Source organism: Dermacentor andersoni, chromosome 7, assembly GCF_023375885.2.
Source record: "Dermacentor andersoni chromosome 7, qqDerAnde1_hic_scaffold, whole genome shotgun sequence".
NCBI classification, from domain to species: Eukaryota; Metazoa; Arthropoda; class Arachnida; order Ixodida; family Ixodidae; genus Dermacentor; species Dermacentor andersoni.
In genome coordinates this window covers 163,157,174-163,172,593 of record NC_092820.1, presented here as the reverse complement: position 1 = coordinate 163,172,593, position 15,420 = coordinate 163,157,174, and the positions used below count along the sequence as shown (strand labels likewise).

Genomic DNA, 15,420 nt, shown 5'->3' with positions numbered 1-15,420 from the left:
ACTTCTGTCCTTACTCACGACATAGAACTTACCTCCCCAGAGCCAGTACGATCCAAAGCGTACCGGGTGTCACCCCTCCAGAGCGATATCATGGAGGCTGAGGTAAAGAAAATGCTACAGCTCGGTGTTATTGAGGCGGGTGAGAGTGATTATACCTCCCCTTTGATTTTAGTTGAGGTACCGGGCAAGGAACCTCGTCCTTGCGTCGACTACCGCAGGCTTAATTCCATCACTAAGGATCAAATTTATCCGATCCCTAACATCGAGGAGCGCCTTGAGAGAGTGAGTAGCGCTCAGTTTATTTCCACCCTAGATCTTGTCAGGGGTTATTGGCAGGTTCCACTTACAGAAGAGGCTAGTAGGTATGCGGCGTTCATTTCACCAATGGGAACATTCCGTCTTAAAGTGTTGAGCTTTGGTTTGAAGAACGCGCCATACTGCTTTTCAAGCCTCATGGATAAAGTGTTGCGGGGACAGCAAGAATTCGCTTTACCGTATCTAGACGACGTAGCGATATTCTCCGCATCCTGGCCTGAGCATATGGCCCACTTGCGGGCAGTGCTAACCCGCCTGCGCGATGCGGGCTTGACAGTCAAGGCTCCCAAGTGCCAGTTAGCACAGGCCGAGGTTGTCTACCTCGGTCACGTGATTGGTCGGGGTCGTCGCCGCCCCTCTGAGATAAAGGTGGCCGCTGTGCGAGACTTCCCGCAACCGCGCACGAAGACCGATATTCGGTCGTTCTTAGGTGTCGCCGGCTACTATCAGAGGTACATCCCCAGGTACTCTGATATCGCGGCTCCCCTGACGGATGCTCTAAGAAAGACAGAGCCGCAAACAGTCGTCTGGGACGAGACGAAGGAAAGAGCTTTTAGCGCCCTAAAGAGCGCCCTAACAAGCCAGCCTGTGCTACGATCGCCCGACTACACAAAAGGGTTCGTTGTTCAGTGTGATGCTAGTGAGCGAGGCATGGGCGTTGTACTGTGCCAACGGGAAAATGGAGAAGTAGAACACCCCGTCCTGTATGCTAGTCGTAAGCTGACCAGTCGTGAGCAGGCGTACAGCGCCACCGAGAAAGAGTGTGCGTGTATCGTGTGGGCCGTTCAGAAATTGTCATGCTACCTAGCCGGCTCGAGGTTTATCATTGAGACGGATCACTGCCCTCTCCAATGGCTGCAGACCATCTCTCCCAAAAATGGCCGCCTCCTGCGCTGGAGCCTCGCTTTGCAACAATATTCCTTTGAGGTGCGTTACAAAAAGGGGAGTCTCAACGGTAACGCCGATGGCCTAAGTCGAAGCCCCTAACGTGGGAATCAGCCTCAAAATTGTTTGTTACTGATGTTTTTCTTCCTGAGGCAGGATTTTTAACATATTGCTTTTGTGTAGTGTTTCAAAGTGATGATGTGCTTTCTAGTGCAATTTTCCGATTTGTGGACGCGTTCTGAGTGCTGCTAAACTACTGTAAGGAACTAGACAGTAGTATAAAAGGGGAAAGAGCCTGGCAGGGCTTAGTGAGGGTTGTGCCGTGCTTGCTGACTGAGCGGTTGACTTTCGGCGTAGTTCTAACGCTTGCCGGGAATGAGAACAAAAATGTCAACTCTCCCGAAGTCACTTTGCAGTGTCCTGTGTGAACCTGAACGAGAGAACGAGGCCTTCTCCGTGCGCTGCGCTCAAGAAACGCCGACGGACGCCCGACTTCGGTTATGTGCATCATCGAGCGACATCCCTCCGGACAGCGGATGCAGTCCCCTGACCATCGGGATCTCCTTCCCCCGGCGGGGCGGTCTGTTACGTTTCGCCTACGACGCGCGGTATAGCCGGCGCGGATGCAACGGACGCCGGGGCTTCCTTCAAAGCGGCGGACATTTTGGCCCGTTCGGAGCTCCCGCAGTCTCCCCGCCAAGCGCGTCCAGGCGTGTTTCAGTGCCACGTGTCTTCGTGTGTGCGTGTGTGTGTGTGTGCCCACGCTTGTCAAAGCGCGGCAGCCGGGGAGAGGAGCTCCCCAAGTGTGAAGCGAGGAGGTCTGTCCGGCGCCCGGCCGGCGGTTGAGTCACTACACTCGTCTCAACATGTATCTCCGCTCGTCCGTGCCCCGCCGTCACGTGGTCACAACCCGTGACCTTCCTTCTTGCCCGCGACGCCGAGACTATAAGAGCAGCTGCCCCCGGACGCCAGGAGAGAGGCTCCGATTTCTTCTGTCGAGTTACGTGCTCTCCCGTCTCTCACTTCGGTCGACCTGACCGCCCGCTCTTTTGTGATGTTAGAATAAACCAGTTGTTCTGTTACCAGTCGACTCATGCTTTGCCGGGACCTTCGGATGCTTCCAGTGCCCCAGGCCGCCAGGCCAACGCTACCCTTGGGGCTTGCGACCCGATTGCAACAACGGGTGTCAGCGCTGAGTTTGCAACAACTCGTGCCAGCGGTGCGATTCTAACAAAGCCAGCTTTTCCACCAGCCCCCTCTTCTCAGCAAACACCCGCATGAAGCTGACGTAACGCACAGCTTCTGCCACTGTCGGGCTAGAATCACCTGTGCTGTCACTTTCAGTGTTGTGCTCACCACTGTCGTTAGGCGACGCTTCGGCAATAACAGAGGCAACTTCAAAAAGTTGAACCTTGTAGCTGACATGTTTTTGCAGTCCCAGCAGCCGAGCATCTTCCCTTCACATTCCAAATGCCATACACCGTAGTCAACAGTAGATCCTTCTCGCGAAGCCAGTGCCGACTTAGTACCACGTTCGATAGCACAAATCATGTCCAATTTTTCTTTTATGCTGAGCATCCGGTCTTTGTCCGAGCTTCCTCGGCATGACGCAAGCCCTAGCTTGCACGATGCCACAGCACAGGCCACCACTCGCCAGCAACAACGCTCTCTGGCTCAACATCGAAATGATGTTGATGTTAATGTGGCTTCACCCTTCCAAGCGCCCTCTGCGTTTGTGCTTGGAGGCTGTTCTGATCTACAAGACTCGTTCTTCTGCCTGGCAGACCTACCACCATGATTGCACTATGAAAAGTGCAAACACTACGTGTTAACCGATATGTACACAATAAGCTGGTACTGTTTATGCGGGTATAAAAGGCATTATGTTCAGTGGCCGCTGAGTCAGGGATTTGACTTTACCAGTACTTTTGAAATAAGACTACTGTTTAAGGGGGTACGGTTTAACGAGGTTTTACTGTAACTTCCTATTATCCATTGCTCAGAGCAGCCATTCGCAGCAAAGTCAGGGCCACTGCTTTATGCAACCCAGTGGCCAAGAGGAAAAGGAATTGAAAATGAGAAAAATTGTTTCGAAGTGTAGCCCACATGCTGCTTCTGTGTGTTGTGCACTTTGTCCCACAGATTTTATATGATAACACTGAAGCCAAGTATACTACTTTAATTGGAACGCTGCAGCATCCAGCTGGATAAACATATTGAAATATTGTGAAAATTCTCGTTTTGGTCCAACGTCTTTAAAAACATGTACATGAACTAATGCTTGAAGGAGCTTACTAATTTCTGATTCATTGTTGTGCAAAATCCTGTTGACACAAATGTGAACTTGCAGTGAAACCTCTTTATTCATACACCTAAGCATGCCTTGCTGATTTGCAAAATCTTAGAGTAAATTTGTTCTCACATGACACTCAAAACTGCTTTCAGATTTATTCGTCAGTGTACGTTTTCCGTATCACAGAGTGTGTATCACAATATATGGCAATAAGCCCAGCTCAGTATGGATTGAAACACTTTTCCTAAGAGTCAACAATTTTAGAGTCAATGACAAGTCAAGAATACAGGAATGTCTCTTACCAAAGAAGCATAATGCACTTGCCATTTGTCACTCTGTACTTCAAAAAAATATTTCCCTCACAATTGCCACTGGCACAAGCACTAGCTGCTCAGCTACAATGAGCATGTCATATTCATGCACTACATGCAAGAACAATCTAAATCTCCTAGTTTTGGTGCAAGTCTGCCTCTAACTTTAGGAGAGAATGGAATGTCTCATTTTGTAATCTGTGAAGTGTCAAAAGCTGAGTGCTTAAACATCACTAGTGCCAACAGCTGGCCTTTTGGTGTTTGATACAGGAGATAAACCTTGTCAAGTGTGGTGAGGGAAAGGTGAAAGTGATGCAGAATCCAGAAAGTTGAGAACCAGAGCAGATCCTTGACACAAGCTCCAAGATTAAATGGCGCCCTCAGCATGCTGAAAATCTTGGAGGTCTTAGTCTGGGATTTTCATCGTATCCATTAACCACAAGTTTCAAACGTCATCTGCTTAGGTGCTACTATTGAAAGGCTGTTAATAAGACAATCAGACAATTACCAGCACAGCAGCTTTGCCAAGATTTCTTCAGGAGCATATACTACTCCTTTGAAGCCAATTTAGCCAATGTGTAACTTTCTAGCACTTGGTCTTTAAGTGGTTGATGATGTTGGTGATCTATTCGCAGCACTGCTAGTTCCAAATGAGCAACTCCTGAGGCTCCTCGTCGCTTCTGGAGGCGACTTGAATCGTCTCAACCACACTGTCAGCTGTGGGAACCCATGCCTTCAAGTGGCCGTCAGTGATCAGAACACGCTTGTTAGAGTCTTGCGAATGGGGCTTGATCCAGCTGTCGGCTTTTGTGATGAAGCCAGCAATCTCAAGTTGGCAAGGTAAGTTCTGTTTGGTGACATTTAATGCAAAGATTTCTTGCTGCAATAAGTGGCTGAACTAAATATGGGGCCAGGCTTCATATGAGTGAAACTTGCACTTAACATATAGTAGGGGGTCTGGAACGCAGTGTGGAAGGAAGCAGTTTCCATATCCTTGCAAATGTAATGTGATCATGGCTGCAGTACAGGGCTGGCTCATATAAAAACTGCAATACATATTATGATTCACTTTCTCCCTTAGTACATACATAAAATTTGCTGAACGTTCCTTATCTAGGAGGTATCACCATCAATATTGTATCCTATCGATCACGAACTGATGCGTTAAAATGTAGTTTTTTCCCTTTAACGATTGAATATTGGAACTCGTTGCCTGGTGCCATTCGTTCTCTTCCGTTGGACAATTTCTTGCTTAAACTTGAATGTTATTGACCTATATTTTGTTGTTTTCTCTCTCTCGTGCTGCTTACTTTGCACATTTTTCTACGATATACAACTGTATGATTCCCCACTCCTGCCATAGCCATAAAACGGCTGCAGTATGTAAAAATAAATAAATAAATTACAGTGTGAACGTGCATTGCATGCGACTGCTACAGCCAACAGACTTGGTAAAAGTAGAAGCGATGTGCACTCGAAGTTGTAAAAAATGTGGAACATTGCTCTGGAGCAAGAGAGCAGCACTTGCCAAGACACATTAATACTGTGAGGCATAAGCAGACCGAGATCTCCAAGTGTGGTGAGGCAAGGCGCGGTTGGATGTTTGTTGGATGAGTGCAGCATGGATGCTTTCTCTGTTAAGTTCTTGCAGCTTTCGCACAGTGATCTTGCAGAAGCCTCATAGCAGTCTTGGAGACGTGAGACTCGTAAAGTTAGTGCAATGAGTATTGTTGGTCTCGTTTAATTAAAAAGTGACTTCATTTAACTTGTTAATTAATTCTGTTCACCGCCTGTGCTTAAGAGAAAGCTTCAGCTCGGGCCCAACTCCGATGCGGCTTATTCAAATACACATGTAGAAAGCAAAAACGTTTTTCTGGGATAACCCCTGGACCGATATTAAAGAAATTTGTTGCATTTGAGAGAGAAAGCTAAATTCTAGTGACTGTTTGAAGCAGAATTCTGATTTAGGGCTTGAATTTTGTTACAAGAATTTTCAAGAATACTAAAGTTTCAAAAATATAGAAGCACAAAGTTTACAAATTAATAGCTCTGCATCAAGAACAGGTAACACGGTTCTATAAACAGCATCTATTAGATCATTGAAAGCGGACAAATTCGATATGTCGTTTCATAACTTACGTGAATTTGTTACGTTGTGTACAAGGATTCTGCAAAAGCTGTAGTTCCATATTTACAGATTTAAAAAAAATTCATGTGTAGCATATCAATTTTGTCTGCTTTAGATGTACTCTTAGATGCAATTCACAGAATTGTGGTATAATTTTTCATTGCTGAGTTACAGAGCTGTAAACTTAATAGTTTCGTTTTGTGATAATTTTGTATGTTTTGCTAATTTTTAATAAAGAATTGACAATCTAAATAAAAAATTCAAAACCGACAGTCACTAGATTTTAAGTTTTTCTTTTAAATGCAACAAACCTTTCCAAATTTGGTGCAGTGGTTACCGAGAAAAATGAATTCTCCTTTTACATGTATTTAGATAGGAGCACCGGAGCTAAAGCTTCCTCTTAAGTGGAAGCTTTAGCTTGGGGTCAACTTCGATACCACCTATTCAAATAACTTGTAAAAGCAGAAATGCTTTTATGAGCAAACCCCTGGACCGATTTGAATGGTCGCTAGATATAAACCTTTACTTTTAATATTAACAAGCTTCGTCGAATTCAGTGCAGCAGTTGCCAAGAAAAACTATTTCTTCGTTCCCGTTTATGTACATGGGAGCCCTTAAGCTAAAGTTTCCTCTTGAGATCTTACTACTTTTGAGTGACACCAGCTAACAAAGTCGGGCTCACTCTCCGACAGTGCCATACTGCTGCTGTTGCCGTGCGCTACGCAACTTTGCAAGCTAAGTGCGTGTGGGAAGTCCACATATGAAATGTTGCATAAGGCAGTCCGCGATACATTGAGCCAACTGCAATGAAATTGTACTTTGGCTAAAGTTGTTATGAACTAGCAGTATACACAATCTAAATGACATTGACAAAGGCATAGGGCATGTGATCACCTAATTGTGTAATGAATGGCCTCTGAATAGCACATCAACTGATGCCGCAGGCACCTAGTGGTAAGCAGACATAACACAGGTCCTAGAACTATGCACGTGTGCTTGTCTTGCTTTCGTGCCTGGACCCCTTGGCACCCATGACAGTGCTGCTTGGTGTGGCTCCCAGACACTGTCAGAAACTAGACTTTTTACCCAGTCTGAAATTTGTTGCACTCGACCTTTAACACCCTGCTACCTCAGGACCCCTCATGATTATAATAGCTTTATGTGCTTGAATATAAAGCACTGTAATATCCTAGTCTTCTTTTTCCCTGCCACAAGCTATTCTATTTCACTGAATAAGTGGTAATGCAAAATATCTTGCTAAAATCTTGATTTGCTGTTGGTAATGTATAGTGAGTGATTCAGCTTGCATACAAATTGAGCCAACAAGAAAGGAAGCAAGCAGCAGTTAAAGCAGAATCTCCCAAAATGAAAGTGCACTGGTTTGATTTGTTTATTTATGTTCAGCTACAGCCTGTATTTTGCTGTCATCAATGCCACAGCCATCTTCCACCTCTTTATTACTAATGTTTCCAAGCCATCTTTAAAAACCCAACTTGTTTTGGTGCAGCCTGCCTTGAAATTGCAAAACACACTTAGGGAAACACTCATCATGTGAGGTTTATGGTTAAAATTCTTTTACTGTTGGAGCCTGATGCATTAAGAAAGAAAGAAAGCTAATTTTTTGTAGCACAATTCTAAAAGGCTTGTATAGATAAAGTAAAATATGTAATGTTAAAAACCCATGACCAAGTTGTTTCAGTTGGTGCTAGTGCTACTTCTGCTTTGATTTTTTTGCCATTGTCATTGTGTTTGCCATAGTAGTGATGTTGGGTTATATGCGGTGTCTGTACCCAGACTTGCCATTGCCATAATGGCAAGGCGCAGTGCAGATGAACCAGTGCCTAAGCATACCAAGAACGTCACAAAACAAAAGCAGCTGGCATAGAAATGCTGAAGGCATTTATGGCACCTTAGCTGACAGTTCTCATGGCTTACACACTTCATCCCTGTTGGTGCCATTTGAAATGGCTTTGATTTTTCTTTCCAGCTGCATTTTTTACCATAAGAAGAATGAACAACATGCATTGAATGTTCTCAAAACAATTCGGTGCTTTGTGACAAGCCCATCGTTACTACAGAACCTTGTGAAGACTTGTATCAGGATTGGTCCTCGATGGTGTCCACTAAACCAGGAACAGTGGTCAGCCATGGTAGAATCCTTAGGTGAGTATTGCAAGGAATCAGTTTGTTTGTGCAGTTGCATATGTGCAAATTTTTCTATTCAAGTTCATTTTTAAAGCCAAACTTTCTTTTCATTTCTGCTTACCTTGTGTGTGCGTGTGTGTGTGTAGGGGGGGGAGGTGCTGGCTGCTGTCCTGCACAATGGCCCAGTCTCGCAGATGGTGCAAACTGATGTGGCACAGGAATTCCAGGGGCATAATTCACCGAGTGCTGATGCGAGCTCCAACACAAACAGAATGTGGCCAGAGCCTGGGTTTGACTTTAGCTGATCCTATAGTTCGGGCATGCTGGCTAGTGCTCTAGCCAGTTTGTAGTGCATGCAATAGCCTCTGGTTTATGTTGGACATGTCTCCAGTACTAGAGAAATTAAGCCATACCAACTCGTCCAGCTTTTCATGCTTTCAAGTGCTACAAGTTCACGTTGAGTGAGGCGTTTCTCTGTGAAAATGCTTCATATTTGCAAATGGTTGCTTTGCTTAAACCTATTCCCAAAGCACCTGGGATGTGCATAAATTATTTAAAGTGTGAAGCTTCTTTGGCTCATTCCAGGCACCTTGTGGTAAATGTATAGGTTCCTGTCTCACCTCATTTCAGGCGTCTTCAATAAAAAAAGTATGTGTATGATGGTGAGCTCGTACCTCGATCTCCCAGCATAGCAGCCCGATGCTCTTACCATTATACTGCGATTGCTCGCATACTTCTTTCATGCCAATACCAAATAGATCTTTCAGAGGTCTGGCGTACCCACTTTCCATTCGGCCACAGACTGACCACCATCTTTCCTGTGCATCACAAGCAGGAGCGTACTCTTTTCTCCTGCCAGTACTTCGAGATTGGCCCACATCCCCCAGTGCTTTCCTTTTAGTAGATAATGCTAGGATGTTGCACAGCATTGTGCGGCCATCATATGACCCAAGTCGTAATGGAACAAGTTGTGACCTTTTCTTTGCTGTAGTGAAAAAAAATTATAATTGTCATGCTGTAGCTGTCGTACTATTTTAGCTGTCGTCATCTTGCTGCTGTCGTCACACAAACCATTGCTTGACAAAGAAGTTAATATTTCTGGTAAATCTTTGAAGAGCCCCAGATGATGCTGGATGGTCACCTGCAAAATGCTTTGCATAGAATCAATTCCCACAGTGCATGTGATCTGCATAATTTTTTCACTTCTTTTGTAAATCTTAGTTCACAGTTCTGTGTGGTTTTATTGACGTGCAGAGATGAACTAACAAAATTAATTATAGAAGCAGTGGAAATTGCAAGTTTGGGCACTGAATGTGTGAGCACTTCATCCTTCTCTTCGTCAGACAAGGAATTATAATTTTTTAATGTGTCCTAGTGTGTTCTTTGATAGTGTGACTGCATTTTTGGAAAGTGTGCACGTAAAAAAAAAAAAGTAATTATCTCCACGCATGGCAGGCACAGTGGGCTCTAGATAAATGAAACTCACTTAAACGTAAATGCTGGATGAGCAGAATAAGGGTATCATCTTTAGTTGGCCTTAATAGAGAAACCGTTTACAAACTTCGGTTTAACGGAATGCTTCTTTTCGTGAACTTCGGTTCTGTGAAACTGGAACTGAAACTACCACCTGCTTGATTGACTGTTATACCACATATGTAACAGGAAATCTATGACAACCATGTTAAGAGGAAGCTTTAGCTCGGGTGCTCTTCTATAAATACATGTAAAAGGAGAATTCGTTTTTCTCGGCAACCACGACACCAGATTTGACGAGGTTTGTTGCATTTAAAAGAAAAACTGAAAATCTAGTGACTCTTGGTTTCGTATTTCCAATTTAGGTCGTTAATTTTTTACTAAAAATTGGCAACAATAGAAAATTTTCAGGAAACGCAACTATCAAGTTTACAACTGTAACTCAGCAATGAAAAATGATATCACAATTCTGTGAATTGCTTCTAATAGTACATCTAAAGCGGACAAAATTGATATGTTACACATAAATTCGAAAAAAATTTAGTAATATGGAAATACAGCTTTTGCAGAACCCTTGTAACCAACATTACAAATGCACATAAGATATAAATTGACATATCAAACTTGTCCACTTTGAATTATCTAATAGATGCCATTTACAGAACCACAATGTCTGTTCTTAAAGCAGACATATTAATTTCCAAACTTTGTTTAACAAAAATCAGGCCCTAAATTGAAATTCCACTTCCAAAAGTCACTAGAAGTTAACTTTCTCTTTCAAATGCAACAAATTTCATTAAAATCGGTCCAGCAGTTATCTCATAAAAGCGTTTTTGCATTTTACATGTACTTGATAAGGCCACGTCAAAGTTGGGCCTGAGCTAAAGCTTCCTCTTAAACGGTGATGCCAAATAATCACCATAGGGCTTTTCTACGCAAGCAATTGTTGAGGAAGAAGGAAATAGAATTGATATGGAAGAGCTTTACAGTCAAGTTGCAGCTACTGTTTCGTAACTACCGCAAGAATATGAGACAGATAAGAAGTTACCTGCTCTGAGGTGTGCGTTGGAAGATAATATTGCAAATATTTGTGACGAAGACTATATATTCTAGTGACAGCCATGAATATTACTCCTTCAGTGCGCATTGCTGTTTCGGACTTGATGGAAGACATGTCATTGAGAGTCTGCAGTGCTAATTTGAACTCAAGATTGGTGTGGAATTATTGGGAAGCTTTTCGTGTATGAACACATACCTTGCTCAAAAGATGCGAAGTGATATTCAAAGCAGAGCACAATAATGTTTCTTTCTTCACCGCATTAAACTTAAAACACTGTGCTTTCCAAGCAATATTTGGTCATTTTTGTGTCCCTAACTTAAACAAAACTGCTGGTAAATGGAACACTTTTTTCTGTCTCTACGAGTTCTGTTTAAGTGGTGTCTGCTGCATATATGTGTGCCTCGGGTTCAAGTTAGCCATTTTTCTAAAGATCAGCACTCACATTGTGCCCTCCTTCGTCCTCATTTTCTTTTTCAAGCGCTTTTTACCTGTTACTGCGCATCTCGGAACTTTTACTCCAGATGGAACGGTGCAAGACCTACGGCGCATAATATCGCTGCTTCACATTATGTGCAAAACTGCACCTTTTTTTTTTTTTTTTTTAAGTACACATGCACTTCAGTATGGTATACCTAATTTCTTATCATGCTTATTTCTTGTAGAGTCTCCTTTGAAGTTGAAATGCCTCTGCCGAGTGGTCCTGCGCAGGTGGCTGCACAGCAATCATGGCCACTACTTCGAGGAACTTATTCCAAAGACGAACATTCCACCGGCGATTCAGAGGTTTATATTGTACAAGGACCTTGGAAACATTGCCTGATTGACACAAGCAGCTGTTGATTCTGCTATATTGTATATTGTATGTGTTAATTATATATATATATATGTAAGATTGCGCTTATATGTGTATAATAAATGTCATTGTGCAGATGAATATTTTTTTTTACTAAGTGTTAAGACCTCTCTCTGATGCCAGTGACCTTCCTATTGGCGACTTAAACTAGATGCTTGCACCCTAGCAGCCATGCCGGAAACCAGCCCATCCAGGTTCAAACTTGAAGCGAAAGAGGGCCTGCTATCACAAAATGCATTGAACGCCTTGTAGTTGTTAAATCATCGTGACGCCGCTACGCACGGGCCCGAAAATTAAAAAAGATACGGATGTCGAAAGACTTCTGTATTATTATGTGCGTCATCGCGGTGGAAAGACAGCAATGTATGATTTACTCTTTTCACAAAAGAAGCAGACAATGAGCATAGGAGAATCACTTGAATAAGAAACTTTGTATTAGTAAGATCTTGATGAGGGCTAGTTGGTTCATATTTAGAACTGAGGTTAAACAGCGGGAGTTAAACAAAGACACGGAGGAAACAAATACCACAGACAAGTGCTGACTGCCAACCGGAAGTTTGTTTGAAATTCTCCAGCCATTTTATACCTTTTTGCGACTGGTGTATGCATGCCTATGCTGAAAAAGGTATAAAATGGCTGGAGAACTTCAAGCAAACTTCCAGTTGGCAGTCAGCACTTGTCTGTGGTATTTGTTTCCTCGTGTCCTTGTTTTACTCCCGCTGTTTAACCTCAGTTCTAAATATGAACCAACTAGCCCTGATCAAGATCTTACTAATAAGTTTTTAGCCTCAGTGTAAAATATCTGTATTTAGCTTCTGAAAGCAAGACAGACGTTCCTGCCTATATATGGGGCTTATAGGCTGGACTTTTGAACTCACTGTGGCCGGCCTCATGGCAGATAAGAAAGTGTGCTGGGTAGTATTAGAGTTACTTAATACTTTTCTGGCAGTACAGAGAAAAACGCCGCCCCGTATAGCAACACACATGTCGCTCGTTTTGTGTGTTGAGTTCTGTGTGTAGTTCTCGCACTTTAAAGGCGCTTGAAATGACATACGATGTTATGCGCTAGTGCCTATAATACAGTTCATGGAAAGCAACGAAAGTAAGCTATAATCTAGTAACGTTGGTGGAAAGTGACTGCTCTTTGTCCGACAAATCTTGCCAAAAGCGGAGGAACCCAACGACTATACACCGAGAAGCCCGTGGTCCCCAAGCATCATCACCACCATTATTGCTGCATGGTGAATGGCCATAGGGTCATGCGCCCGACATGCTGGAGTTTCGAACACACCTTGCTGCGGCTTGGTACGTGGCGAGCGACAAAATTGGCTGGGCAGTACAAGCTGCAGCTTTCCGCATTGAGATACACTCACCGGTTTGTAAAGCCGGTGTCGCTTGCTTTATTTGTGCATTCAGGCTTCATTTCACGTCTTATTTTGATGTTCAGCTGCCAGAAAAGACACCTTCATTTGCTGAACGTAGTGTGCGGATCATCTCATAGAGAGCCCGCCCCTGTTCTTCGCTTAACCATGCAATAAGCTGAAGCAAAAATGCAGTTGAGTCTCTAAAACTGCAGATGTTTTCTTTTTTATCAAAACTGCCACACACAGGAATTCGCAGCATTTAAAAGAATGCCTGTTGGTGAAGCGACCCACGTAATGAAGCGAAAGTTCGTAGAGCAGTTGAAAATGTTTACGAATACGTTGCTTGCTCATAGGGCAAGCAAAACAATATCGATAGACTGATTCGTTAGAGTCAATCATTTATAGCATGAAGTTAAAGGACTTCATAAAAGGTGGTGTTGAAATATCCATTGTCGCATTTCGATGTACACAAATGAATAACAAAAACTGTATCACTGCTGCTGCGCATCGTTGCTTCTCTGTAAGCAAAATTACTGTGTCCACACAGTAAATGTCCACACAGCAAATTACTGTGTCCACACAGTGATTGAGAGTCTCTAGCCTTAGCTAGAGACTCTCAATCACTCAAATTCACTCAAATTAATCTGCACTTATTTCTTTATTTATCCCGTAAATCGGCGTTAGCACATGCATGGGAATGTGATGTATGCGGTGAACCAGCGATTTTGAGATAACTTATTAGACCTGTCTGAAAGAATATTACTTGGGCTATCCTTACCGTCCTTTTCTTTTTTTTTATTTTACAGCGAAGCTGTTAAAAGCTAGTGCTCCCAGGATCATGTCCATCCGTAGACACACAACTCCCCATAGATGGGCCGATCCCAAAGATAGTGCAATGCTAGGCCGACCCGCGGCGGAGGTGCAGTTTGCCATTAAGGGGCCCACATGCATACATAGCTTCGCTGGTCATCCTTCACAAAATGGAAGAGCACGGAGTTTTCTTCTTTTTTTTTTTAAGGAAATGAATCTGTGCCTATTCGTTTCTTGTTTGAGCGGAAGCGAATGGTTGAGAACCGCCAACGGGAGCACGGACTAATGCCTTTCATCGGAGCTGTGCGTCGGCTTCACTGCAAGACCAATATGCCAAGAAATTGGCTGCGCCACAGCACAGATGGCGGGAAAAAAAGTTGGGCCGTTTTGGCGAAATCGATGAATAAGTAGCGCTGTAGTTTGAATTTGGCAGAGACGATATTTTCATGTGCTATTGGCTGAACATTTTCTTTAATTTTTTAGAGAATTAATCTGCCTATTCGTTTATTTATCGCGTAAATCGACACGCGTGCGTACGTGGGGAGCGACTTATGCGCAGAACCAGCGCTTTCGAGAGAAATAATTGGACCTGGCTGAAACGATATTCTCGTGGGCTATAGGCTTAACGTTTTTTTTTTGTTTTTTAGATAAAATTAATCTGCATATTCGTTTATTTATCGCGTAAATCGAGGTGCCTGCGTGCGTGGGGAGTGACATATGCGCAGAACCAGCGCTTTCGAGAGAAATAATTGGACCTGGCTGAAACGATATTCTCATGGGCTATAGGCTTAACGTTTTTTTTTAATTTTTTAGATAAAGTTAATCTGTGCCTATTCGTTTATTTATCGCGTAAATCGACACGCGTGCGTGCGTGGGGAGCGACTTATGCGCAGAACCAGCGCTTTCGAGAGAAATAATTGGACCTGGCTGAAACGATATTCTCATGGGCTATAGGCTTAACGTTTTTTTTATTTTTTAGATAAAATTAATCTGTGCCTATTCGTTTATTTATCGCGTAAATCGAGGTGCCTGCGCGCGTGGGGAGTGACTTATGCGCAGAAGCAGCGCTTTCGAAAGAAATAATTGGACCTGGCTGAAACGATATTTTCATGGGCTATAGGCTTAAGGTTTTTTTTTATTATTTAGATAAAAGTAATCTGTGCCTATTCTTTTATTTATCGCGTAAATCGAGGTGCGTGCGTGCGTGGGGAGTGACTTATGCGCAGAACCAGCGCTTTCGAGAGAAATAATTGGACCTGGCTGAGACGATATTTTCATGGCCTATAGGCTTACCGTTTTTTTTATTTTTTAGATAAAATTAATCTGTGGCTATTCTTTCATTTATCGCGTAAATCGAGGTGCCTGCGCGCGTGGGGAGTGACTTATGCGCAGAACCAGCGCTTTCGAGAGAAATAATTGGACCTGGCTGAGACGATATTTTCATGGGCTATAAGGCTTACCGTTTTTTTTTTATTTTTTAGATAAAATTAATCTGTGCCTATTCGTTCATTTATCGCGTAAATCGAGGTGCCTGCGTGCGTGGGGAGTGACTTATGCGCAGAACCAGTGCTTTCGAGTGAAATAATTGGACCTGGCTGAGACGATATTTTCATGGGCTATAGGCTTACCGTTTTTTTTTATTTTTTAGATAAAATTAATCTGTGCCTATTCGTTCATTTGTCGCGTAAATCGAGGTGCCTGCGCGCGTGGGGAGTGACTTATGCGCGGAACCAGCGCTTTCGAGAGAAATAATTAGACCTGGCTGAGACGATATTTTCATGGG

At 43.3% G+C, this 15,420-nt stretch overlaps 1 protein-coding gene across 2 annotated transcripts in view; it reads left to right on the top strand.

Annotated features, from left to right (window-relative positions):
- The window catches only part of LOC126533119 (ankyrin repeat and SOCS box protein 3-like), a 29,473-nt gene extending 17,929 nt beyond the window's left edge, over positions 1 to 11,544 (top strand). For both annotated transcript variants that reach the window (XM_050180389.3, XM_055071848.2), the window contains 3 exons: positions 4,440 to 4,644; positions 7,920 to 8,095; positions 11,273 to 11,544. In XM_050180389.3, the coding sequence (XP_050036346.1) occupies positions 4,440 to 4,644; positions 7,920 to 8,095; positions 11,273 to 11,430 (539 nt within the window). In that variant the 3' untranslated portion in view covers positions 11,431 to 11,544. The remainder of the gene's footprint in view (positions 1 to 4,439; positions 4,645 to 7,919; positions 8,096 to 11,272) is intronic.
- Positions 11,545 to 15,420: the final 3,876 nt, after the last annotated feature.